The 27,924-nt window shown below is 42.0% G+C and overlaps 1 protein-coding gene across 3 annotated transcripts in view; it reads right to left on the bottom strand.

Moving 5' to 3' along the window:
* ADGRG2 (adhesion G protein-coupled receptor G2) overlaps positions 1–27,924 on the bottom strand; it is a 125,265-nt gene that overhangs the window by 63,056 nt on the left and 34,285 nt on the right. For 2 of the 3 annotated variants that reach the window (XM_057717775.1, XM_057717776.1), the window contains exons 2-3: positions 16,542–16,586; positions 6,789–6,907 (exon numbers count right to left, since the gene is read on the bottom strand). In XM_057717775.1, the coding sequence (XP_057573758.1) occupies positions 6,789–6,906 (118 nt within the window). In that variant the 5' untranslated portion in view covers position 6,907; positions 16,542–16,586. The remainder of the gene's footprint in view (positions 1–6,788; positions 6,908–16,541; positions 16,587–27,924) is intronic. The other variant, XM_057717777.1, reaches the window with a different exon arrangement.

Here is a 27,924-nt window from a genome sequence, read left to right as displayed (position 1 = left end):
AGGGAGAAAGGCTCTGCATCACCTTGTGCTGAGTCCTGCGTTCTCAATGGCCTCTCCAGAGATCTCCCTCACCCTGCAGGGTTCCTGGGGGTCCAGCTGGCATCCACTGCTGAAGGCTGTGTCCAGCGGGCCCCATGTTCTAGTCTCTCAGAACCCCACCCTGGCCCGGGGGGGGTCCTTCTCTTGCTGACCCAGGTCCTCTCAGCTCTCACCACTGAGTGTCTGTCATATCCTTCCTCTGGCCCCTGGTCTTAGTTGTCCACACCATCACCTCTGCAGCCCTGTCCCAGCCTCTGGCTCTTAACAGAGCTACCCGCTAGGAACATGAGGGCAATTTTGAATCCCTTCCCTATCATACAAGAGAAGAGAAAGACCTGGAGAGGACACCACCTCCAGCCTTCACTCTGTCTAAACACACTGTGCCACCATTTCTCATCTCTACCACTGCCCCGTGTTGATGTACAGGCCACTGAGAGCAGTTATCATCCAGAGTTCTAAATGGAAAGTGGGACATAATGTCCTCTGCTTTCAGTTTCCCCCTCAACCTATTTAGTTTCTCTATCATTCTTGGTCACCACTTCTACCTGCCAGGGAAAGAGTCAGGGACCAACAGAAGTGACCTCGTGCCCGTGTGGGACCTTGAGGGGTTGGGAGATTGGCTGAGTATCAGATCAGCACTATGGTATTTATAATCTCAATTTTACAGATAGGAAATTGAGAGAGAAGGACACCAGCACTGGGTTTGGAAAGAAGACACTTTCCTTGAGTTTCAGGAGCATATATTCTACCTCCTACAGCTCTAACATGTGTTACACAAGAAAGAACAAACACTTGGATGGACAAAGCATGAGAGGGTAAGAGGAGACAAGACAGTGAGGCCTTGGAGAAGGGGAAGTAGAGAGAAATCTATCATTAGAAATGCCTGCAGCACAGAAAGATCTAGATCCAGACCAGAAAGAGAATAAGTTGGGATTATAGCTCATGAGATCACCAAACTGGCTCAAATGTGTAATTGTTTCCAAATGGGGAAGACAACTCTGCAAGAATGAAATTATAACCATCTTCCACTAATAACGTCATCTCACCCTCTGGAAAATAGTTGTACCTAAAAGAAGACCTCCTTAAAGACAAAAAAGAAGCAGCAGCAGCAGAAGAAAGAAAGAAAGAAAGAAAAGAAAAAAGGCACTGGCACAGCCCAAGAGAGCTAGAGGCTGGACGTAAATATAGTTACCTGCCAAAGTTCATTTGGGCTTCTGGTGGACCAAGAATGACTCCCTTGAACATCGCCAAATTACACAGCTGGGAGTATGAAGGTCTAAGGGTTCTCTCTGTTGGCCAGTGGCCTAACAAGAGAGTGTCAGTCCGATCTCTCCTCGCTGTCAAGAGCTACTGAGTCATCTCTCAGGCTTCCAGGGTGAAGCTACTGTGTTTGTAGTCCAGACCCCCCAGAGCCAGGGGTAGCGGCTGCTCTCCGGCAGTTTACGTCAGGCTCCCTCTCCATCTTCTCTCCATGCCTCAGTGTCATGTTCATTCAGTCTTCACTTATTGGGCAACCAGGTATAGTATGAACAGTATGGGCTACAGATTCCAATGGGAAATCCTCCAAGCTGTGTGACTCTTGGCAAATGACTTAATCTCTTTGACACTCAGTTTCTTCATCTGCAAGCTGAGACTAAAACTATTTACCATAAAGCGTTTTCCTGAGGATTAAATGAGATGAGAACAGCCTGCCCCAGAGCAGACCCTCAGTACTCATTAAATGAGATGATCTATATAAAGCACCTAGAACAGCCTGCCCCAGAGCAGGCCCTCAGTACTCATTAATTTGCCACCCATCTTGCCAAACCTACATTCTCCCTTCTCACCTGGCACAGACCATGCATTGAAAGGACTCATGATGCAAAGGAAGTATGTCATGATACGATACAAAGTGACAAGTATAAAAAGACATGGATAAAGAGAAAAGGGAGCACTGAAAAGGTCAGGGGAGGTTTTATAGAGGTAGAATATTGGGCTGGACTTTGGAAAATGACTGTGTTTCCAAATACGGATGACCCCAGTAAGCAGGGGGAGGGAGTTGGGAAGTGAGGTAGAGAAGGGAGTAAAGCCAATAATGGGTACATTAATGAGCACATTGCTGCTATGGGCAACTGGGGCCCAATCCAACAATCTACTCGGTGTATAGAACACACCTTAGCATTGTCCCACCAAGGGACAAGGAAGCTGGCCTAGGTGAACACCAACTCCCATTCTTCACTGTTTTGGGGTATTAACTCCCTGGCACTACTAGCTTGTTCCATGCACAGGCCAAGCAGGGACCCACGGGCACAGATCATTCTCAGTCAGGGAGACATGGGAGCCATCAGCACGCGCAGGATCTGTCTGTAGGTGACCTCTGGGTGGGCTAAGGGGAGATGGGCAGAGCACCAATAGCATCTACTGCAGGTGGCTTACCATTTAACTAGACTCGTCCATGGATTTGGCCAAAGGCCATATGTTAGAGCCCTATAGCACTGACTCACGCTTTAGGATTTGGTTACAGTTGTACTGCTCTCACGTGTCACACTCATGACCCTTCAATTGGAGTGTAAATTCCCTGGAGTCAGAGATGATGTTCAGCCAGTTAATGTTGGGCACACAGCAGGCACTCATTACCACACGACTAATTATCCAGTGTAGAAGTCGCAGATCCCCTTGGCCTTCATCAAAGACCAGACCTAAGGCATCCTGAACTGAAGAGAACCTGCCTCAGTCCAAAGCTGTTCAGGGAGACGATGCCTATAAGCCATCTGCATGATCCAGTCCAATATCCAATCCACAAATGGATTATTCCACCTTTATTTTCAACCTGCAGATACACAACCACCAAGCAAAGTACACAACCTAGTGTAGCAGAGAGGTTAAGAATGCTGGAAGACAGGATAGTGTAGTGGTTAAACACACAGACTTGGGTCAGATGGCCTGAGACTGAATTGCAGCTTTGCGACCAAAATGTTTAACCGAGGGCAAGTTGCTTACCTTCTCTGTGCTTCAGCTTCCTCGTCTACAAAATGGAGCTAATACTAGTGCCTACTTCAAAGGGTTATTTTTTTAATAAATTTATTTATTTATTTTATTGGCTGTGTTGGGTCTTTTTTGCCGTGCATGGGCTTTCTTTTTAGTTGCGGTGAGTGGGGGCTACTCTTCGTTGTGGTGTGCGGGCTCCCCATTGCCGCGGCTTCTCTTGTTGCGGAGCACAGGCTCTAGGCGCGTGGGCTTCAGTAGTTGCAGCACATGGGCTCAACAGTTGTGGCTCATGGGCTCTAAAGCGCAGGCTCAATAGTTGTGGCACACGGGCTTAGCTGCTCCTCGGCATGTGGGATCTTCCTGGAGCAGGGATCGAACCCGTGTACCCTGCATTGGCAGGCGGATTCTCAACCACTGCACCACCTAGGAAGCCCTCAAAGGGTTACTGAATGAGCTTTGAATGAGTTAGCCTTTTATAAGGATTCAGAATAGTGGCTGGGACAAGGTAAATATTATCAAAGTGATTATTAAATAACATGAATACTCCTACTCAGAGTTCTGAAAGACCATAATGAACTCCTATCTAGCCCTTTCCAGATCCCGAAACACTTCATCCAGAGAAACCTTTCCATATACAATTTTATGTCAACAAAGCTGAGGAAAACAAGAAAAAAGACAAAGAAAAACCTTTGCCATCACAGTTTTTTGTTTGTTTGTTTGTTTCAATATATATTGAGCTTTACAAGAGCCCATTAGGGGAGCTCAGGATTATACCCATTATGAAGATGAGGAAATAGAGTCTCATATCAGTCTAGTGGTAAATCGAGATCATACAACCAGCAGGTGGCAGGCATGGGGAGGGCTCTAACCCTAGATCTTACCACCTTTCTACTATATCATGGGGTGCAGTAATGTTTCAGCCAATTCTTTAACACCGTGGTTCTGAACTTGGGCACGCATCAGCATCACCTGGAGGGCTGGTTAAAGCACAGACTGCTGGGCCCCGCACCGAGTTTCCAACTCATCAGGTCTAGGATGAGCCTGAGAATCTACACTTCTAAAAAGCTCCTAGGTGAAGCCGATGCTGCTTGTCTGGAGGCCATACTCTGAAAACCACTGCCTTAAGAAATCAATTCATCAGAGAGCCAGAGCAAGAAAAGCATCCACTCAGGTTTTCCCTACTCAGGTTCGTTTCAGAGCCACGCACTCTCCTGTTTACCTGCCCCATTTTCATCATTTTTAAACATACTTTTTCAAAAAGACTTATTTCTACCAAGCGGCTTTCCTTTTGATGACTTTTTTCCCCTTGTGTTCCACTTTCCTTCCTCATCTACCCTGTGGTGGAAAAAGCACTGAAACGCGAGACCAAAGATCTAGTATCTACTCTGGCTCCGCCACTTCCTAACCAATAATGTCCTGGGGGACATTTACTCATCAGTAAAGTGCAGACATTTGATTTTTGCCCTGACAATCCCACAGTGATGTTTTAATGCCCCAAGGAGATGATGTGTGTGAGCACAGTTTACATGAACGTCACATGGCCACAACACAATTTATATCCCATGATATATATCTGGAGGAGTTTTCTCTCCCTACTTATGTCTTCTGCCAGTTGTGTAGGCAGTGGTATCGTCTCTGAATCAGTCACATCAGCATCACCTGGGAGCTTGTTAGAAATGTCAATTCTCAGGGCCCGCTCCAGAGCTACTAAATCAAAAACTCTCAGGGAAGGACCAGGAATCTGCATCTTAACAAGCCTTCCAGGTGATTCTGATGCACACTCAAGTTTGAGAACTCTGGTTTTGTGGTTACGAGCACAAAATTCTGAGCTGGGTATAATTCCCAGCTCGGCTACTTCCTTGAGCAAGTTACTCATCTCTCTGAGCCTCAGTTTCTTGATCTGGGAAACGGTGCTAAGACTAGGATCTCCCCTTAATAGTGGTTGAGCAGCTTAAGAGAGTGGATGTATGTAAAGCACACACGGACCCAGCACATTGTAAGCAGTCACTACTGTTTAGCTCTTATCATTTCTTTGTGTAAATTATCGTGGCTTCTTGACAATATGCCCCAGTGCCTACTTTTGAAGTACTGTCAATTGTGTTTTAGTCTATTGGGAAGTTTTCCATTTAGTTTGTGTGCCTCTGTGTGTGTGTGTTGTATTTATGTAGTTGTTTGCTGCTAGTAGATATCTGCTTTATCCAACAAAGATTCCTTGGTCCTGCAACTCTCTTCTAAATAAGAAAGGTATTTATCTGTGTGTTCTTAATAATGTCTTCTTAAGTAATGATTCTTTTTATTTGCATAGCATTGTATTCTTTTGGCAGTTGTACCCAGAGATATTGCAGCCCTGGGGTTTCTGGTCGTTCTATTGTCTTCCACAGGTACCTTCTCTCCTTCTCTCATAAGCTTCTAAAGATCGTCTTTTCTGAAAAGCATCCTGCTTCATTAGTGTTATCTCTATCTCCCTTAAATGTCCATGCAGAAGTGCCTTCAAGTAGGTACTTTTAAAAACAAATAAACACCAGAAATAGACCCTCACATATATGGTCAATTAATTTTTGACAAAGGTGCGAAGACCACTCAATGGGGGAAAGACAGGCTTCTCAACAAATGGTATTGGGAAACTGGATATCCCCAGGCAGAATAATGAAGCCGATCCCTATCTTACACCATATACAAAATGAACTCAAAATGTATCAAAGGACCTAAACATAAAAGCTAAAACTATAAAGTTTCTTAGAAGAAAAACAGGGGAAAATCTTTATGACATTTCTTGGATATGACAGCAAAAGCACAGGCAATAAAATAAAAATAGATAAATTGGACTTTATCAGAATTAAAAACTTGTGCATCAAAGGACACTATTAAAAGAGTGAAAAGACAACCCACAGAATGGGGAAAATATTTGCAAATCATATATATGATAAAGGATTAATATCCAGAACATATAATGAACTCCTAAAACTCAATAACAACAAAAACCCCAAACAACCCAATTCAAAAATGGACCAAAGATTTGAATAGACGTTTCTCTAAAGAAGACACAAAATGGTTAATAAGCACATGAAAAGATGTTCAACATCTTGTTAAATGGTGCAGCCACTATGGGAAACAGTTTGGCAGATCCTCAAAAAGTTAAACAAAGAATTACCATATGACCCAGCAAGTCCACTCCTAGGTATATCTATGCCAAAGAATTGAAAGAAGGGACTCAAACTGATACTTATACACCAATGTTGGCAGTAGCATTATTTATAATAGCCAAAAGGTGGACATAACCTGAATGTCCATCAACACTGAATTGACAAACAAAATATGTATATACAATGGAGCATTACTCATCCTTAAAAAGGAATGAAATTTTGGATCATGCTACAACATGGATGAACCTTGGAAACATGCTAAGGGCAATAAGCCAGACACAAAAGGATGAATATGATACGATTCCTTATACTTAGCTGAGGTACCTAGAATAGGCAAAATCATAGAAACAGAAAGAACAGAGGTCACTAGGGTCTGGGGGGAGGGGGAAGGGAGGTTATTGCTTAATGGGTACAGAGTTCCTATTAGAGATGATGAAAAGGTTCTGGAAATGGATAGTGGTTGTGATGGTTGCACAAAATTGTGAATATATTTAATGCCAGTGAATTATATACTTAAAAATGGCTACGATGGTAAGTCCTATGTTATGTTTCTTTTACCACAGTAAAAAAAATCCCAACTAAACACACACACACGCAGAGATAAAATAGGAAAAAGATGAAGGAAAATGGGCACCTTACCTTCCAGGGATGTAACCAGAGTGACATGAAGACAAATGGTGACAAGGAATATCTTGAACATCAGTAAAAGCTCTTCAGGTCTGCCAGCATGGCCACACTGCCCACCAGAGAAAAACATCCTAGAATAAAACAAGGGGAAAACACATCAGCACAGCTTGCTGTAATCACAACACAGCAATGCCCAAAAGGTCAGTTCCTCAACCAAGATAACCTGCAACCCTGCTTCCTTTAAATTACTCTAGTTCCAGAGAATCAGCAATGCCAGGGGGGCACTGGCTACAAGAAGCAAAACCCATGTTGATTTTGGGAGGCCCACCCAGTGGGATGTTATACTATAATAGAAATGATAAGCAAGGTAGTCCATGTAGATTTATGGAAAACATCAACACGTAAAATATCAAGAGAAGAATTGGAAAACACAAAATGCTGCATATATAATGATCACCACTATATAAAGCCTGGTTAAAAACCATGCTAAGAATCAGAAGAGGTCACAGAATCTTATAAATAATCTACACCATTTATGTCTCATACTGTAAAAGGATGGCTATGTTGCATTTCCTCTTTATTATATGTTAACTCATTGCCATTGCTGACATTTTTAGTAGTCGTTGGGGCAGAGTCAACGTTTTTTAAAAGTGACGGTTACATCAGTACTGAATTTTAAAGTCTCATTTATCATTCATTTATTCATTTCGTTCCAACAAAAATTCATCGAGGGCCAATATACACCAGATGAGATGTGAGCATTGACTAGGTGGTAACTGAAATACACGTGGTGGAGGTGGGGCTGGGGCTGGGAGGAGCTTGGCACATGGAGAAAACTGCACGTGCTAAGGCTGTGTCTGTTCCTCTCCTGGTGGGGGAGCTGGCCAATGGAACCCTGTGACAGGCAGTCAGCACCAGCAGCAGGTGCTGGTGTGGGATGCTGAGGGAGGAAGAAGCCAGCTAGGAAATCACATCCCACCCACAAGAGCCCACTGAGCAGGCTCCCTCTACACAGCTACAGGGAAAGGCGCTGGGACAGACTGGGCTGTGTGTTCTCAGCTGGCAGTGCTCCTGGCCACACTGTACCCAAGAACCTCGCCACTACCACAGCTTCTATCAGCCCAAGATAGAGTGTGCAGGCACCATGGTGAAGGCTAAAGAGCATGGGGTCAAAGGTCCTGCCTCTGCCACACAATGTCTGAGTGACTTTGGACAAGTTATTTCCAATAGCCAAGATTCCCATCTAGCAAACTGTGATACAACACCAGCATAATAGTGTTGCTGTGGTGAGTAAACAAGAGTTCTGGACACAGAAGCTGGCACTATGAAGGCACTATAAATGCTAGCTGTAGACTCTTCATTCAGTCAGTCAACAAAGAGCTATTCTGCACCTCGTATGTGCAGGGTAAGGTAGTGCAGGGATTATGGGGATGAGGACACGGAAAAATGGGAATAAATCACGATTTCTCAGTCTCCAGGAAAAGCTGGCAATCTTTAGGAATCCTATAATTTAACAGCCATTGCCAGTACCAGGGGAATGATTCTTTCCTTGGACATGGCATGATAACGTCTTAGAGCAGGAACTGAATCCTTCTCCTTCCAAAGAGGACTTATATTTTTAAAATCAATACTGTAAATTGCATTATATATTAATAACACACTATGTTAATAAATTATAAAGTGCCTCGGTTTGTCCCTCCTCTCCAGCACTTTTATCCTCTCTCTGCTGATAATGGCATATTACTGACCCTCCCGAATGAGTCACTTGAATGATAATGTCATTGTGCAAAGACATAGCAATGTCTCTCCGGAGGAAAATTTAAGTGTCTGCTACAGCTACACACAATAATATTGATGAATCTCAGAAATACAATGTTAGATAAAGGAGCCAGACATAACAGAATGCATGTTCTCCATGATCCCATTCAGATGAGGGACAAAAGCAGGCAAAACTAATCAATGGAGTGAGGTTGGAAGCATGGTTATCCTGGGAAGGGGGCAGAGGATGTAACAATCAGAAGTGGACACAATGGAGCTGCTGAGGTTCAGGTAACATTCTGTGTGCTGGTTACATGGTGTGTTCAGTTTCTGAAACTCATTGACTTATACACTTATACGTATGTCATAAAAAGTTTCATACAAAAGTCTAAAAATTAATCTATTTTTAATTTTTGGACTCAGCTCCCCCTCCAAAAGCATTCCCCCCCTTAAAAAAAAGTTATATTTAATGAACCAAACCTCTACCAAAAAAATTCTCCTATACAAATGCCTTAGGCTTGACTCTACCTGCAATTCACAGAGCTGACTTAGAAGATTTACTGCACAAGTATCTAATTTTAGTTCTGGAATGAGTATCAGAGCAGTGTGTTTCTGGAAAGGAATTCAGAATTCACCTGAGACCCTTATTCTACAGATGTAGTAAGAAGCCCAACATGTTCTAGGGGATGGGTCAAGGTCATTTGGCTGTTTGGTGGGACTCCTACTCTTTCTACCTGGCCACAATGCTGGGAACTGATCTCCTTGGAAGTAAACCGTTTTGAGTTCATCAGGTGAAATGAATCAACAAATTCAAAATGCTATTATAGAATTTTCAAAATTTCTGCAAACTCATTCTTGACCTTTGCCAACTTCTAGGGTAGGGCCTAAGTGGTATATAAGATATGATCAAAGTTAAATTAGTCATGGCACACAGCAACTGGTTAATATGTGCTGTGACTTAGGCCTCTGATCAGAATAAACCATGCCGTTCCACTGAAGAGAGCTTGTACTCAACTCCCAGATCACGGCAGGAAAGGCCAGAATGAAAGGTGATTCCAGTAATCATCTTGAAAAGAGAATATGGATCAGGAAGAACTTACTACAGACCTGGTGCCACTGAAAAAACTGCTTTCCATTGTTAAGCCTGGAATATGTTTCCTCAAGGCTGAATATACGTTTCCTAATAGGAGAACTTTTATGGCATTTAAAATAGTGCCGCTCCTACTGCCTTCTGCATAAACTAGAGAACATCCTACTGGGTCATGACGTCTCTGGGATCACTGATCAAAGGGGGAAATCAAAGGATTTTGAAACACTTATTATACATAAAAGTCATTTTTATCTTTTTCAGCTGGAACTATTCTTCATCTTCTGGTGCAAGTTGGGTTAGTTCATTGCTATCTAGGTCAACAACAAAGATGAATAGCCACTGGTTCTTAGCAAAATTTCAAGGTGCTAAGGATGGGTTGTGAGATGAAAGAAAGAAAGAAAGAAAGAGAGAGAGAGAGAGAGAGAGAGAGAGAGAGAGAGAGAGAGAGAGAGAAAGAAAGAAAGAAAGAAAGAAAGAAAAAAAGAAAGAAAGAAAGAAAAGAAGGAAGGAAGGAAAGAAAGGAAGGAAGGAAGGAAGAAAAAACTATTACAAAGAAAACTATTTGCTAGCATCTAAACAGTGAAATATACACCTTGACACTAGGTAACCACTCATTAAAGATTACCTCAGGTTCATCTTTTGTAGACTGATGTAAATGGCAAACCCAATGGCTGGACAGTACACAAGCTATATGACTGAATGCCATGGGCCTGCTTGTACCACTCCAAGAAATTATTCTAGATCTCTTCTATTTCATTAAACAGTATAAGTATCATATTTTTAAAAATGTAGACCATCAGTGCAACCTTGAATGGTAATAAACGATAATCTATCTTTTATCTAGATATAGAATAATTACAGAGTAAAGTTTAAAAAGGAGGGAAATAGCTTGATACCACTGTACAGCAGGTCTGGGTGAGGATCATTCTCTGCTACCACAGGTTAACTGATGTATCTGATTATATCATGGCTGCTATGATGTATGCAATTATCAATATTTTTGACCTGAGTAACAAGAGGTGTGATAATTGCTCCCTAAGTCTTTTAGAAAACATTATGCCTTTGAGATGTTTACACTGAGTCATAAGTGTTGGCTAACAACACTAGTACAAGGAGAAATTATAAAGGGAGGTGCTATAGAGGTTCTCAGGGCAGACAAAACAAGAACTAAAAGGTAAAAAAGCAATTGACTCTAATTATTCAACTGTCAAAGACATCAGAGAATCTCAGGGCTGGTTTTCTTTAGAGTCTCTGGTTATATGTTTAACTACTTAAAAAGAAAAAAAAGAATCAGGAAACTATAAAAGCATAATTAAATTTCAATTTGAACTCTGCTAAAAGACCGTGATACAGCAAATATCTCCAAAATTTTCTTTCCTTCATTGTTCCAGGAATATGTTGGGTTAGGTTATTTAGACCAAACCTTCTGCTGAAGACAAAAATCATGAATAAAATGTTAAAAGCATTTTCTTAAATATATCAGAGAGCTGACAAGATAGAAAAGAATCACCAGGCCAAAGGTGAAGCCAAAGCAGGAACTCAGGGAGGTAATATAACCAAAGGAGCCACTTATGCCTGAGGGTATGGGCCTAATGAAGCAAACTTGAGCTCCAGATACAAAATGCAAAAGAACAGTTAAGAGACGCGGAGAAGAGAAATACAAGGCCTAACATAAACTTAAACAAAATTCAAAGAGGAGAGAATGGGGGAAGGTCAATAATTAAAATAAAAATGACTGAATGATCCCAAACTGGTACCTATCCACAGATCCAACAAGCCCAAAGAATCTTTACAACAAATAAAAAAGGGATCTACACCTAGACACAAAATAGTGAAACTGAAGAAAACCGATGACACAGAGAAAATCTTGAAAGTAGGCAGAGAAAACAAGACACTTAACCTTCAAAGGAGCATCTGTTAGACCGATAGCTAACTTCTCAGAAGAAACAATGGAAACCAAAAGACAAACACAAACTGTCACATTGTTCACAAATCCTCACTGTAATAAATCCTAAAAGATATATTCAGGCAAAAGATGTAAGATCTGAGATGCAGTAAGAAATGAAGAACAAAGAAAGGAGTATGTGACCAGACCCATTCCTAACATTTGTAGTATACAGGTCAAGAGTTTGAAAGGAGATCCAGTTTGTCCTTATTCTTCCACTAGTGTTCCATCTCAAACTATAAGAGGCTTTGTGCACATGGATGTGGACACCTCAGCCCACAGATCCAAACCCCCCTCTCTCCTTCAAGCAGCTATCCTCTGGTCATCCCTTAGGTCTAGAGGTATGTACACCTGCAGCATGATTTGTCCTGGGGAAGAAGACTGCTCGGGTCCTGGAAAGAGGCACAGAATATTTGGATAGGAAATTCCCTACTCCTGGGTTTCCAGAAAATGATCTAGAAGCAAGGGTTGGGGGAGGAGAGAGGCAGGCTCAAGGTGGGCATGCCTTCTTTGTATCAAAAAGTTCTCATCCTTTGGAGAGGGGTATGACTAGGGAAGGGCCAGAGAGGGGACCCCTAAAGCATGAGACACAGGGCAGAGGCCCCAACTGCCCAGAGCTAAGGGTGGCACCATATAGTGGTAAATACAAATGAACTTTCACTATATAAAACATTAACAATATCTTGCAGGAATAAGTGAAATGACAAAATAAAAATATGGCAACTATATTTAATATATCATTAGGAGATAAAAAAATGAAATAAAAAAATTAAAGTCTTCCAAGGTCCTTATATTATCCTAGAGGAGGCTAAAGGTATTGATTATCTTCAGACATTGAAAAGTTGAGTAGATGCTATAATTTCTATAGTAGCTACTAAAAACCAGAAGGGGGGTATATAATTTCCTAACTAGTGGAGGAGGGGAAATGGTTTTTAGAATATTCAGTCCTTCTGAAAGAAGGCAAGAAAGGGGAGAAAAAGAAACAACGGATGGTGAGGAAAAATAGAAGATGGTGGGTTTAAACACACATACAAATCAATGATTCATTAAATATAAATGGACTAAGTGATTCAATTAAAAGGCAAAGATTATAAGACAAAAAAATATAAAGTGCAACTATAGGCTATTTATAAGGACACAACCAAAACATAATGATATAGAAAGTTTGAAAATAAAAGGATGGGAAGGATATGCAATGCAACACTAATCAAAAGAAAATTAGTATGTTTATACTAATATCAGACAAATTATACTTTAAAGCAAAAGGCATTACCTATAAATAAAATGGGTCATTCATAAATGATTTAATTCTATAAAAAGACTAAATTTACATGTGAATGCAACTAAGAATATAGCTTCAAAATACACAAAGCAGTATTTTTTACAGAATACAAGGAGAAATAGAACAAATTCACAATCATGTTGAGAGATATTCACACATCTCTATCAGCAATTGATAAAATTCAAAGGAAGTCACAAAGGATATAGAATATCTGAATGGCACATTTAACCAACCTGACTTAATGGCCATACACGAACCTTCCGGAGTATGTAACCTTTTCAAGTACACGTGGAATATTTATGAAAGCCAACCAGCCCATAAAAGAAGTCTCAAAAATATTTTATAGATTTAGAAAAAAGAAAAGGAGTATGTTCTCTGACCACAACACCATTAAGCTATAATAAAAAGTTAAACTATTATTTAACAAATAACTTTGGGTCAAAGAAGTCCTAAGATATATCAGAAAATATTTGACTAGATCAATAATAAAAACATTATATCTCAAAACATGTGGGATAGAGCTAAAGATCTTTAAAGTTTCTATTTTAAATGCACATATTTAAAAAAAAAGAGAAAGGCTTAAAATTAATGAGTTAAGCTACTTCTTAAGAAGTCTGAAAAAGAACAGCAAAATAAACCCAAAGAAGAAGAAAGGAAATAATAAAAATAAAAGATAAAATGACATAAAAAGACATAAAATAAAGGTTACTAACAAAGTCAAGGCTATTCTTTGGAAAGACAATTCTGGCAAAATTAAGAGAAAGGGAGGTGGGAGGGAGAGAAGGAGGGGGAGGAAAAGAGAGAGAAGTGTAAGCGAATAACCAATAGAAAAAATTTAAAAAGCAACATAACTGAAAATGCTATAAATATAAAAGATAAATGGATCTTAGGAAGAACTTTATTCAATAATTTTGAAAATCTAGATAAAAATGGGCACATCTCTAGGAAAAAAATATAACTTACCAAGAAAGAATCAAGAAGAAATAATAAACCTGAATAGATATATAATTAAAAGGTCTCAAAATTTTCCCCACAAAGAAAACTCCAGGCCCAGATGTTTTCCCAGGAATTCCAACCTCACAAAAACTCAAAGAATAGAGAAAAAGAGCACAGCCTGAGTCATTCTTACCAGGCTAGGAAAACCCTGCTGCTAAAACCTGACAAGGAAAGTTCTCACATTTTTACCCATTTTTTAAATCAGTTTGAGACTATTTACAGAATTATCTGGAATGCTCACAAAAATGTCCAGTAGCAATTTCAAATCTTGTAAATTGGAGTAATTTGAAGAAATATAGGACAAAAGGAACCATTCCAAACTTCAGCAACAAAATTTTTTGAAGATAAAATCACTAAGAACTAAAGCCAGCCAGCAATGCTGTAGTAGTAGAAATGGCATCTCACATGCCAAAGGAAAAACGAAAAAAACAAGCAAAAACGTCCTAAAGAGAACAGAAACTGGGTTAACTGTTAAGTGCTGAATATGAACTCCAAAACGGCAGCTTTGGGTATCATTTGTCACAGTACAAAGTAAAGTCAATGGTGAACTATACGGCATGATGGCAATTTGAAGCTTTCGTTGTCTCCAGAAGCAAATGGAAGGAAAATGATTTGTTTGGTCTTTACAGTGCAAAATGACTTTCTTAATATGCATCAACTGCTTTCTAATGCAGGGAAATAAAGAAGCTTTATTCAATAAAACAAGTGAATCAATATCAGATATGTTAAATTAGAAATAAATTATGCACTTAAAGTAAACAAATATTCACAAAACCTTGTGAAAGGTGTTATATTTTTCCACTCCCTCACTCACCTACAAATTTTTTCAACTGTCCTAGCTGCAATCTATCCTCTTGATTACCCATATGTGAATTACCCAAGGCAAAGTGAAAGCCTACTTTCCTTCTGCCCTCACGCTTCAGGCTCCTCCCCCAATAGTTACAGTAAATATATTCAACACACACACACACACACACACACAGAAGAGCATAGGGTATAAGAACATGCATGAGAGAGTATCTGCCTGCTTTTGAATCCAAGCTCCACCACTTACTGTGTAAGCTTGGTCTGTTCCTTAACCTCTCTGGACCTAAATTTTTCATCTGAAAAAATGGAGGTAATAATAGAATCTACCTCATAGCATTCTGTAGGAATGAAATGAGGTAATATAATGAAGGTCTTAGTATGGGCAAGAAGAGTTAGATATTACAAGTATAATTAGAAGACCAGTTTATAGTACACTTCAGCACTAAATGTGAATAGATTTCAGAATTATTTCTTGCATTCATTCATCTAGTTTACAAATATTTATCAAAGTTCTATTACATACAAGGTACTATGTTAGGGACTCAAGATACCACAATAAACAGAAATCTATCTTGCCCTCAAGAGCTTACAGCCACTATTTAGATTCACCAGTAGTCGGTGTGACCAAATAAATGGTGATTTGATTTTTTATTTATTTTTTTACTTAAAAGACACTTTCTCTTCATAGTCTACGAGACTGAACTTGGCTAAAAACAAAAACAAGGCACCAGAACACAATATCCTCTCCTACGTGGACTTAGTCACCATCTCACCCCAACCCCTGCAGCATGCAACTCCACCCAGAGCAGGCACTCAAAAAAGATTTTTTTAATTGATTTGGTCTGGAATTTATTGCTGCACAATAATTCTATCAATATGTAGAGGAGAGAAATAGGAGACTCCTTCAGAGCGTCCTCGAGGTGTTGATCAGCACTTGGGGGATGGGAGCACGGATGAGGCAGAAGCACAGGGTTTGGATTCTCAGGAGATCATATTTGAGAGAAAGTGAGGTACTAAAGAAAGGGAACGACCCACCAATATTCTGTGCCCTTCCTTGCTTTTATCATCACCTCAGGCCCACTCCTGCTTCAAGTCCCCACTTGGCCATTTACTATCTGTGTGACTCTGCTCGGGTATTTTTACCTTGTTTCTAACAGTAACATTAGCATTTACTATAACTATGTGTATTATTTATCATCTAAATTATAACAGGATAATCATAATTTATATTAATTATAATAAATATTTGCATGTTACAAGATTTTTATTATTTATACCAGTAAAGTCTCAGAAATAATCACTATTTATGAGTCTCAGAGGAAACAGGAAGTATAAGTCAGTGGCTTCAGAATTTCTATTTAGAAGGGACTTAGGAGCAGAAATCTGGTTGGGAGGAGCCTTTGGAAGCTGTGTGCACACAGCGCTTCAGGTAAGAGAGAGAATACTTCAATGGTCCATTTTCAAAACATGAGAAATGCTGTTGGAGATAGGGAAGCCAGTCCAGGGAGATAGAAGGGGGAAAATTGTGAAACAAAATCCTAAGGAGTTCTACGTAAATGATCATTCTCCTTCCCCAGATTTTACTGCACCATGTAATTTCCAAATCTGTACCTATCACTGAAAGTTATTCAAAAACAATTGGATTACCAAAAAGAAATGGGTCAACAATAGAATCCCCAAGGAAAAGAAAATGTCTGAAGAAAAGAAGGCTCCAAGTGGCAGTGAAGAGTTACAAACAAAACAAACAAACAACAACACCAAAAAGAATACAGTGGTTAAGGGGATAAGGATTTGAAATGAAGGGAGGGGGAGTGATTTGAAAGAAAAAAAACACCACCAAACATGCTCATCATTTCTACATTTTCACACAGAAATAGGCTCACTCACCTGACAGGAAGTTCAGAAGAAAAGATGGAGAAACTCTGCACAAATCTGAAAATTAAAAAGAAAGAAAAAAAAGAAAAGAATTAGATCAATGGAAACCAGGCCTTCTTGGCACCATGATGCTTCAGTACTACAGTCAGCACAGTGGCCAAGGCCCTACAGACCCTTTGCTGTCTACCAAGGCTTGAACTTGGCAGCAGAGTTACAAAAAAAAAAAAAAAAACAAAGGAAGCAAACCTTACTCTTAAGGAATGTATTACAAATTGGAAGACAAGCCCAAAGCCAGTTAGGGGGCTGACCTTGTTAATGTTTTAGCAGCATGTATTACTGCTCAGTCTCAGGTTTCATTAACCGCATCACAGGGGCACAGGGACAATGAAGTGATTAGATCTAAGGAGGGGTGTTCTCTTCTAGAGACCATGCTTTGTTAGCTATTTCTTCAGTTTTTGTGACTTAACTTCCCTAGAACCTTAACTCCTTGATATCAAGGATTGGGTCATTTATGTCTCTTGCATCCCCAAAGCCAGAGGCAGAATTCTTTCTCCACAGAGCGGCTAAATAAATAACTCTCTATTGATTGCTAAGTTTGGCTCAGAGTTGAAAGGGGGAGGCAGAAGCACTGGCAATGACCTGAGTGAGGGACAAGGCAGATGCACGCTGGGGAAAGGAAACTGTGTGCCCACCCAGGACAGAGAGCATTGCTGACAACCTGACTTGTATCTTGGAGAATATTCCATCATGCTTTACTTCAAAACCAAAACATCGGTATAGCTATTAGCTCAAAGATGACACACTTCACACCATGATATTCCCTCATGTGAAATACAGACATAACGATTTTTAAATCAAGATGTGCGAGAGGTTAACAATCTATAGGGTGATCTTGGAACCAACTGACCTATTCCTGGCTTCAGTCAACAGACTGTTAAGACAGAAGTTCAATGCTCAAGGAGGATCCAGAATATGAAGGCAAAGAGGAAATAAGAAGTCATGGTGAGTTTCTATTGATTATATGCTCTTTAAGAGGAAAAAAAGGAGTAATTCTTAGTAAACCCCAATGTCAGAAAAACTTCATTAAGTAATGTTTAAAGAAGACAAAAATGAAAGCTGAGCATGTTGTCCTGTCCTAGGATGAACAAATTACAAACACATGTACCAATGTTCAACGTGGAATGAATGTAGGATTAATAACTGAAAAACATTAAAATAATCAAACAAACGAATCAATTGTGACTTGAGTGTGGAAATAATTTCACTTCATAGCTGTGCAAATGAGAATTTTCTACATAGGGTTTTCTGATGAAATTTCACAACTCAAGTACATTGCCTCTTCCAAAACCTTATTGATAACACAATAAAGCATGCTGAGTGGTTCCTGGTAACCAAGTTTATTCATAAACAACATGAGGCTCTTTTTGCTCCTTTGGAACACTTTCAGGTAGAAAAATAGGGCAGGCAACAATGAAATTTGTTTTGCCCATTGCATGAAAAAATTAAAAAGGCTAATAATACCCAAAGCTGGAGAGCATGTGGGGAAATGAACTCTTGCTTACACTGCTGGTGGAAATGTAAACTTTGAGAGAACAGTTTAGCTATGTTTTGATTTTTTTTCTCTAAGAGAAATTTAGTATTTTTTGGCTGCATTGGGTCTTCATTGATTCACGTGGGCTTTCTCTAGTTGTGGTAAGTGGAGGCTACTCTTCATTGTGGTCCGAGGGCTTCTCAGTGCAGTAGCTTCTCTTGTTGCGGAGCATGGGCTCTAGGCATGCGGGCTCCAGTAGTTGCAGCATGCAGGCTCAGTAGTTGTGGCACACGGGCTTAGTTGCTCTGCAGCACGTGGGATCTTCCCAGACCAGGGATCGAACCCGTGTCCCCTGCATTGGCAGGTGGATTCTTAACCAGTGTGCCACCAGGGCAGTCCCTGTTTTCAATTTTTAAATGTGCATACCTTTTGATTCAGAACTTCTAATTCTGGAGATTGTCCCTACAGAAATACTGACACACGTCCACAAAAATATACAAACAAATACTGTCATTGCAGCTTTGTGCAAGGGGGGAAAAAGCCTAAGTATCCATCAGTAGATGAATAGTTAAAAAATGATGGCCCATCTATATTCTGGAATATTATGCAATGCTTAAAAAAATGAAGTTGATCTACATGTGCTGACACAGAGATTGCCAATGCGTATAAGTGAAAAAAATCAAGTTTCTTAATAATATAGATACTAGGATATGCTAAGAAACAAAGCTATACATATGCATGCCTACGTATATAGTGACAAGTGTGGCGGCATACAAAAAAGCCTGGAAGGAAACCCACCAAGCCTCCACAGAGAGGCGTGTGATGGGGAAGGGACGAAGGCCAATAGCACACCAGCAGGTGTTCATGTATTACTTATACAATTACATATATTTCTTCTAGCAAAAGGCAGAACAGAGGGAGGCTTGGCCAAGCCATCCAGGTTCTCCAAATGGAACTCGTAAACCAAGCTCAGAGGGAGGCTAATTAGGAGGTAATGCCATCACTCGCCCAGCTGGACACCATCTCCCCTGGCCCGCTCTAACACAATTAGAAAGGCCCCACTGAGAGCACAAAGACTTCTGGTCTCAGAGCCAAGAAACCAGCTTCCCAGCCAGGGAGTAAGAACTCACTTGAGCAAGCTGTGGAAAAGAATGTCAAAAGCAATGACGTGAAAATGGCTGATGGACACAGAGGCCTAAATCTCATTAAAGAACTGCGCATCCGTCGGCCTCTGGGTCCCTCTTTGCCACTATGGCCACCACACGTCCACTGTCCTTGATCTCCGCGAGAAGCTAAGCAGGACTCAGGATCTGAACAGGATCAGCACCAGCACTCCAGTAACAAAACAGAGTGCCTGCCAATGTTTGGGCTTCTTACATCATTGGAAGGAAAGGGCAAGTCACAAAAGGAACCATATTGACTTATGTAAGACATGGCACAGAACAGAGAAGCTTCTCAGAGAAGAACAGCAAACTCACCAATTGCTAGGATTAACTGCAACCTCCCACAGTTGCAGACTGCCCCAAAGCATGACATCAGGAAGGCTGGAAATGCATCCAACTTCCTCTATTTATCAAGCTGGCTAAAACCCAGGGTAATACCAGCATAACCAGAAAAAAAAAAAAAGCAGACTGTACAAGTAGTTTGGGTGGGAAGGAAATTATCTCTGTGTGTACTTAGAGCCCTGCTCCAGTGCAGAGGAAGCTCTCAAAGAGGCTGCATCCAAGAATTAGAACTGCTGTGCTCACAGGCTGCTCAGAGGCCCTGGGTGCTGACCACATGGCCCACGCATCCAGGGATAATCAGCGAAACAAAGGGCAAAGTGCATAAGTAACAGCAGCCCCTGACAGTTTCCCACTGTCCTCTTGGGTAGTGTGATGCTGGTCGAAGGAGCAACGAAAGCAAAACAAAACAAAACCCCAGTGACATGCAGCATCCTGAGGGCTCAGCGCTTCATTTAGAACCTGATGAGTAATTACTGGCCCAGACTGAGGGGCAGAGAGTGGCTCACAGTTCCTGGCAATGACACCAACACCATGGAAGAAAGGACCAGCGGCCTTAATAAACTGGGAATGAGAGCAAAAATAAGCAAGGAGAAGCTTCTCCACACTAGTGGGAAAAGCAAGTTGCACAGATGGAGAGAATGGTGAAGGTTAGGCTTGTGGGCATATACAGGAGAAGGTCAGGGATATGCAGGTCTTGGCTTTAGAGTGGTGGGTGTGGCCATCGAGGAACAAACAAGAATGGTTCTCAAACCTTGTGGTGGCCCCATTACTGATGGGACCCTGCCTAATAGGACCTTTACCTGCACAGACTGGTTTGCTCAGTTCTGGATGCCACCATTCAAGAGGAGTTAAATTGTGAGATGGCTCTGGAAGGCTTCAAAGATAATTAATTCAATAAAACTTTATTGAATGCCCACTGTGTGCCAAAGAACAGGGCCACTCTGTTTGGGTGTGCCAAGGGCACTTGGCCAAGAGGACCATTAGAGCCTGAATGCAGAATGCCAGGCCTTCTGGAAGTGCCACATGAACCAGCCGTGGGCTCTATCATAGGCACAGCGGGAGCTGCAAGGAAGGGAACCCAACCTGGCATAGGGAAATGGATTTGGGAGAGATTCCTCAAGAACATAACAGTCATGCTGCATCTTAAAGGATGTGCAACTCCCTTTACGTGAAGATGTGGGAACAGGCATTCCAAAGAGAGGAAAGTACCTAAATCAAGACACACAGCCAAAGACCAGCATGGAGTGGGCAGGGCTTAGAATCAGTCTGATGTTGCTGAAGGATAAAAAGCAAAGCAGAGAATGGCCAGAAGGGACCTGGAGGGATGGAGCAGACAACCGATAGAACGTATTAAAAATATAATCTGTGACTAGACTGGGAAAAATGCACATTGCATGTCCGGATGGAAGTTACGATGGATTATGAATAATACCCACAATGTATACAAGACCCTCAGAGAAAGAACCATGGCAGTGAGGTGGTTTTCATCTCTACCATGGGCACAAGGTGACATCTAAAAGGTAGCTTAAACCCTAGCCCAGGGGATTTAAATCAACAAGAGGAAGAACATCCTCATACGGAGCATTGTTAAGCTGTAGAAGTGACGAAGAGAGCTTTTGGAATTGCTTTCTGAAACATCTAAGAAGATGACCTCTTAGTCACCCTGGTGAGGCTGCATCAGAGGCGGAATGGACCAGGCCAGGGAAAGGAGCTGGTGGATCTCTTGCAACTGTTGGTCCAATGCTATTCTTCTGCAGCACTGAACACTTTCTTTTCTCTCCTCCCCCACTCCAGTCTTCTCATCCTCTCTTCCCTTCTACTCTTCTTCATCCTACAGTTTCCCACTTTTCCTTCCCTCCCCTTACCTAGCTTGAGGCTTGCCCAATGTATCCTAGGGGCTAAAATGTTGCTGGTTATCTCTGCCCAGAGCTGGAGAAGAGGGTATTTAAGAGCACGCAGTGAGGGACCTGCCTTCGAATGATTCCCTGATCAGCAGACCCCAACCCCCTGGGTGAGGCATGCTTTTCTTTCTTTAGGGTATAAACAATTACCACCTTAAAAGTGAATCTGTATGTAAGGATGTGCCAATGAATTCGTTCTCAGAGCATTCATTTTCTATTTCACAAAAAGAACACTAACCTACTTGATTTCTTTAATGACAGTCTTACATTAAGCTGTAATCATACAAAGTTAACTAGAGGTGAACTTTATTTCGTTTGTATGAAAACATTTCACCAGGAAAATTGAATTTAGATAACTATCACAGTTAAATCAACCCCAACTGCCAGACCTGAGGTTTTCTAATTAACTCCTCTTTCCACCAGGTAGCAACAAATGCTGGGCATTTTCCTCTACTTAAACTATGTTTTGATACTGTGTTTTCAATAATGAAATAAAATGTGATGAAAAGATACACAAATGAGGAAAAACCAGTTGTACGCGCGTAGTATGGGTCCCACCAAGTAACTAAGAAAACCACCATGTCAGTTTTTCCTTTGTTAAGTTTTTGTTGCATATTCGACACTTGGGTTAGAAATTAAGGCTGGTGCATTAAAATTTTTCTGTTTCCAAATACAATTGCCACTTGAGATATACTAAACAGTTAACTGTCCCTTAGTCCAATCCCAGGGAGCAAAAGACGAGGAAATGAGTAAGAAGTTACATTATTATCCAGCCCTATTTGACAGGTAAACTGTGGAATATAGGAACTCGGTGATTTATAGTATCATTTTAAAATTCAAGGTGAGGGCCTCAAACTCAACCTCTACAATGCTGCATCTCTGCTGACAGTGCCAGCAAAAGAAAGTTCTAGCCTTTTCCTTCTGTGGGAGATTGCAAAACTGGCCTTAAATTCTCCCTATGCCAGTGTGCCTGTGCATTTGCAATGTGACTGCAGCTCCTCCTAGCAAAAGGCAGAGTCTATTTCTCCACCCCTTGAATGTGGGCTGGGCTTGCCACTTGCTTTGCCCAATGGGACACTGGCAAATGTGATGCAAGCAGAAGCTTGGAAAGTGTAAACATGGAAGTCTGCACTTTCTTGCTGCTCTTGGAACCTCTAGCTACTATGTGCGTACGCAAACAAGCCTGAGCTAGCCTGCTGGATGGTGAAAGGCATGTGCCCAGTCACCACCATTGTGCCAAAGCCCAGAACAGGGTCATCTAGCTGACTGGCAGGGGACTGCAGGGGCGTGAGTGAGAAAACAGACACCAGCAGGACCATCCAGCTGAGGCCAGCCCACACTGCAGACTCCAGAACTGGGAACAAATGAAATGGCTGTGGCTTTACTTAAACCACCAAATGTTGGGGTGTTTTGTTACACAGAGAAAGCTAACTTATGTACCTTCCTTCTTCCTTTCCATCCTCTTCATTCTTTCTCTTCCTCTCTATCTACCTTTCCTCCCTTTCATTATCCCCCTATGCTCCTTGTTTTCCTCTTTTCCTTCTGCAAGTACTACAAGTACCTGTTTAAGGACCAATTGGGTACAAAAGACACTGGCCTAGGCTAGTTCTAACTCAAAGTTGGCCTCATTTCCTTCCAGCCCACTCCCTCTGAAGCCCGCATAAGCAGACTCTACAGACATGGTCTCTGGGACTCACTCATAAAGTGATTCACAAGGTGTTTCTGGGGACTGGCAGGCAAGAAGGTGGACTCCTGACAGAGTTTGCAGCCCATCTCTGAGCATTTGTTGGTGATAATCTCCATGGGAGAGTCATTTATCACAGTGACCTGTTGAGTAGACTACGGAGGCGTCCTAGCCCTCCCCTCGACCCATCACTCCTTGCTACCAGAGGGAATGTACAATAAGAAAATGGGCCTGTCAAGCCAGATACCCAAGGGTTAAGGGGCATAGCCCAAGACCCCTTCCCTCACCTGGCTGCCCAACCTAAGTGACTGGAAGATATATTTATAACTACAGGAAACAACGCACTGTGAGTGGTAAAACGCTTACATTTCCATTTGTTTACTACATGAATAAAAGAAAATCAATAGGATCATCTTGCTAATGACATCAAACTACTGAGTACAACTCAGAAGCCAGAAGAAGGTCATTTCTTAAAATGCTTTTCTTTCCTCTTCCACATTTATAGTCAGTACTTTATTCCCACTCTAACTTTTTTCCCCTGAATGATGTTTTTTCAGACTTTTTAAAAGCTTACTTTTCCCTGGTGTCCTGGAACCTGCCATTTGTTTGTGGTTACAACATTAATGTTTAGAAAGGGCAAATTAGATGTCAGGATTGGATAAATGTTCACTTTTCTTTTTAATGGTGTTTTAAATGGAACTCTTTTCTCCCTAGGATTCCCTGGAGAAGTTAGCTTCTTCTCTAGGTGCATGTGTGAATGTATTTTGAAACTGACCAACAAACTGTCAGGTGGACAGAGATTTTAATGGCTCCCATCAACAAAAGTAAATCAGAAGTGTACCCTCTGGTATACATTTCTAAGATTTTTCTCGATTTCTCAATGCCATCTTCTAGAAGAGCAGAGGAAGACTTTATTGCCTCAAGTGTCTTCCAATACCTCCCTTCCCGTGTTCCAAAATTGTCTATAGAAAAATTGTTTAAAGAGAATTACAGGACTTCCCTGGTGGCACAGTGGTTAAGAATCCACCTGCCAATGCAGGGGACATGGGTTCAATCCCTGGTCTGGGAAGATCCCACATGCCATGGAGCAACTAAGCCTGTGTGCCACAACTACTGAGCCTGCGCTCTAGAGCCTGTGAGCCACAACTGCTGAGCCCACGCTCCACAACTACTGAAGCCCATGTGCCTAGAGCCCGTGCTGCATAACAAGAAAAGCCACCGCACTGAGAAGCCCACTCACCGCAACTAGAGAAAGCCTGTGCACAGCAACGAAGACTGAATTCAGCCAAAAATAAATAAATTAAAATTATTTTTAAAATAAACAAAGAGAATTACTTGTCATCTTTCTAACCTGTTCTTGATAGTAATAATCCCTTCAGTTTGTATGGTGATTTATGGTAGACAAAAGGCTGTTGTGTGCATTATCCCAGTTGACCCACAAATGTTTACAGAGAAGGTATGAAGCAAATTCCTAACCTCATGCTAAATACTGGGGGTATACTGAAAAGCAAAATAAGTCCCACCTTCAGGGACTTCCTGCTTATTGTCTAGTGGGGAAATAAGGATATGATACAAAAATGAACACCAAGAAATGCAAGATAACAACTGTGATAAGTGTCATGAAGAAAAGCCTATGGACCTCTGGGTGAAGACAGTGGAATTTGACCTAGGTGGTCCAGGAAGGCTTCTCTGTGGAAGTAATGCTGAAACCTGAAAGACAAGTGGGAAGAGTTAACCTAGCAAAGAGGCACGGAAAAGCCATGCCAAGGAGAGGAAACAGTATATGCAAAGGCACCGTGGCAGGAGGGAGGCCCACATAAGGAACCAAAAACAGGCCAGAATGGGCAGGACACAGAGGGGCAGCAGGAGCACTGTGAGAGATGAGGCTGGAGGAACAGGAAAGGCTCAGCTCAGGCGGGGGCTTGGTGGCCACGGTGAGGATTTGCCTTGTTCTGAGAGCAATGGAAATTCACCGAAGGATTTTAAACAGAGGGTGACATGTTCACATTTTGACAAGATTGTTATGGCTGTTGAGTGGAAAATGGATTGGAGGGGGACAGAGTGAAGGTGGGGCTCCAGTTTGGGATTTCTGCTCTCCATTCTCAAATATTGTTCTGAAGGTCTGAACAATTCAATGAAATGAAAATCCAAAGTAAGAGGTATAATCAAGGAAAGGGAAGCTAAATCTAATGAAATATAATGGATATTAGAGTTCAGGGAAGGAGGAAGATTCAAAATAATTATACACATCAGTTTTCCCTTTACACCAGGGGTCAGCAGACCTTCGCTATACAGGGTCAGATAATAAACATTTCCAGTTTTGAAGCCTGTAAGACCTCTGCAGCAACTACTCTCAATTCTGCCACTGTAGCAAGAAAACAACCAGAGACAAAATGTAAATGAATGGGCGCAGCTGCGTGCCAGCACAACTTTATTTACAAAAACAAGCAGCCAGTGGGATTTGGCACGTGGGGACTAGTTTGCCCTGCTCTGTACCAATGAGAAAGTGATTCTATCTAGTATTTCAGGTGAGAAATGATAGCCTGGGTGAGGATGGTAGCGGTGGTGGGGATGAGATACAGACATAGTTGAGAAGTATTTGAGAAGACTTGGGTCTGGATGGGACACTAAGGGTGAATAAGTGGCAGGTACTACCTAGATTTCAGCTGAGCCAAGTGAGGCTCAGAGCTAGTAAGTGGCTGAGTGTGGACCAGAATCCAGTTCATCCAACTTCTCCACCCCTGGTCCAGCGTGCCTTCCCACCACGGCCACCGCTCCTCTCGCAGTCCACTCCACAGCTCCCCACTCCAGCCCCAGCGGTGTCTCAGCATTCCACTGATGCTAGGTTACAAGTGTATTGGAGGCCTCCTCAAAATGTTTTTAGGCTTTCATAGTCACATATAATTTCTACAGAATTCATCAATTCCCGCTTTTCCCCTCACATCAGTCCCTGTCAGACAGCTTGAAGATGAGTCAGGGATCAGCAACAAAACCTAGCATAGTAGACAGTCAAGGCCTAATTGGGGGTGGGGGTGGGGATGGGGGGGTGGCACAGGATGAAGAAACCAGAAGGGGGTGGAATTAACCAGAGAGACAAGCCTTAAAAAGGTGAGCTTAGAGTCAAGTATCTGGAGAGGGTGAGGAGAGTCAACGGCGGGAGGAGGACGGGCAAGTTCACAGGTGAGGGGCAGATGTGAGGACAAACACTTCCCAGGTGGCCAGGGAAGGCACACGGACTGGTGTGGGAAGAGCAGGAAGCCAGGCCTGGAGCTCTGAGTGGCGGGTGCACAGCTTCTTTTCTTGGCTCTTGGCTTCCAGCTTTGCCCCCCTACCCCCAGCATCTCAAAATTCTGTCCTTGCATCTGTCCTCAGGGGCTCCACACACCCATCCAGAACCCCAACCTAGCCCGGGAGGTCTGTGAAGAGGTGGAGGAGGAACTTCACGTTGGGCTTGTGTATCAGGACCTTTGGCGATACTTCCATTTAGCGACCCCGCTCGTTCCATGCAGGCCAAGAGGTAATCAATAACTGAGACCACAGATGACAAAACGGCATTCTGTATTCCCCTCCCCTCACAAAGAAAAGCAGGTTCAAGGAGAATATAAATTACAAAAGGAGAACAAAAGCAAGGAGGGGAATTAGAAAACAAATAACAAGGTCATAAGGCCTTCACATTTGTATTATCAAATATCAAACCACAAACATGGCTCTCCAGTGCCCAGAGAAAAAAGGAATCACGTTCTGAACTCATCCATGAAGAGGAGAAAACACAATCCTTCGAGAAAGCAAAGTTTTTCCTTGTAACTAGTCCTTAACCGAACCTGCTCAGCGCCTGGCCATACTTGCTATCTCCACTTCCTCTCTTCCCAGGCTCTCTTGAACTGCTTTCAAACAGGCTTTTGTGCTACTCTTGTCAAGGTCGCCCAGGACTCCCACCTCACCTAACCCAGCAGTCACTTCTCAGTCTGCGGCTAAATCCTCTCAGCGGCCCTGGACGGTTGATCACATCATCTACAGGAAGTTGTGGCTCCTAATTAAGACTCTCGTCTAAACAGAGGCTGGTCCACATTTGAAAGGGAAAGGATAAAGGGGTATGTTCTGGGAAGGCAAGAAACATCTTCACTCAACCCCTACGTGCAAATGAAGTGTTATAAAAATGTGCTCTAGTCCTAAGAGCACTGCTTTGAGGACACAAGGATGGGAGTGACTGACTCTATCTTCTGTTTGTTGGGAGGTGGAGGACAGAAATGTGTCCCATATCAGAGAGACTGAAGGAGAGGATGCCCTGTTAAAGCCTGCCTAGAGTAGGACTCCTCTCTTACCCTCAAAGTTCTTAATTTCTGACTAATATATAAAAGACCACCTCTCAAGGCTTGTTTTCTTTTCTTTTTTTTTTTTTTTTTTGGTAAGGCATCGCAACCCATTAAAGAATGCAAATTTCAACAACCATGGTCATTAACAGATGAGTGTGACTCCGTTGATCAGATCAGCTTTGCTGGTGAGTAGGGATCCCACAGGCAAGGATGACTAGGAGAGCCCTGTGGGGTCAGGCACAGACAACACAGGGGCACTGAGATGGGAACCTGTTGTGAGCTCAGTGAGGGCAAAGGGGGAAGTATGGGGAAGAGACTCCCAAGAAGGGTTTGCCTACAGTATACGTTTAGGTTTGCTGGACTGGTCCTTAGAAACCAAAAGTTAATGCCATTCCAAGCAGCTCTCCTACATCCAGGAAAATCTCACTTGCTAGCTGGTCTTCTCATTTTTTTTTCCCTCC

Source organism: Hippopotamus amphibius, chromosome X (genome assembly GCF_030028045.1).
Source record: "Hippopotamus amphibius kiboko isolate mHipAmp2 chromosome X, mHipAmp2.hap2, whole genome shotgun sequence".
Classification (NCBI taxonomy): domain Eukaryota; kingdom Metazoa; phylum Chordata; class Mammalia; order Artiodactyla; family Hippopotamidae; genus Hippopotamus; species Hippopotamus amphibius.
This window is presented reverse-complemented; position numbering and strand designations above follow the sequence as displayed.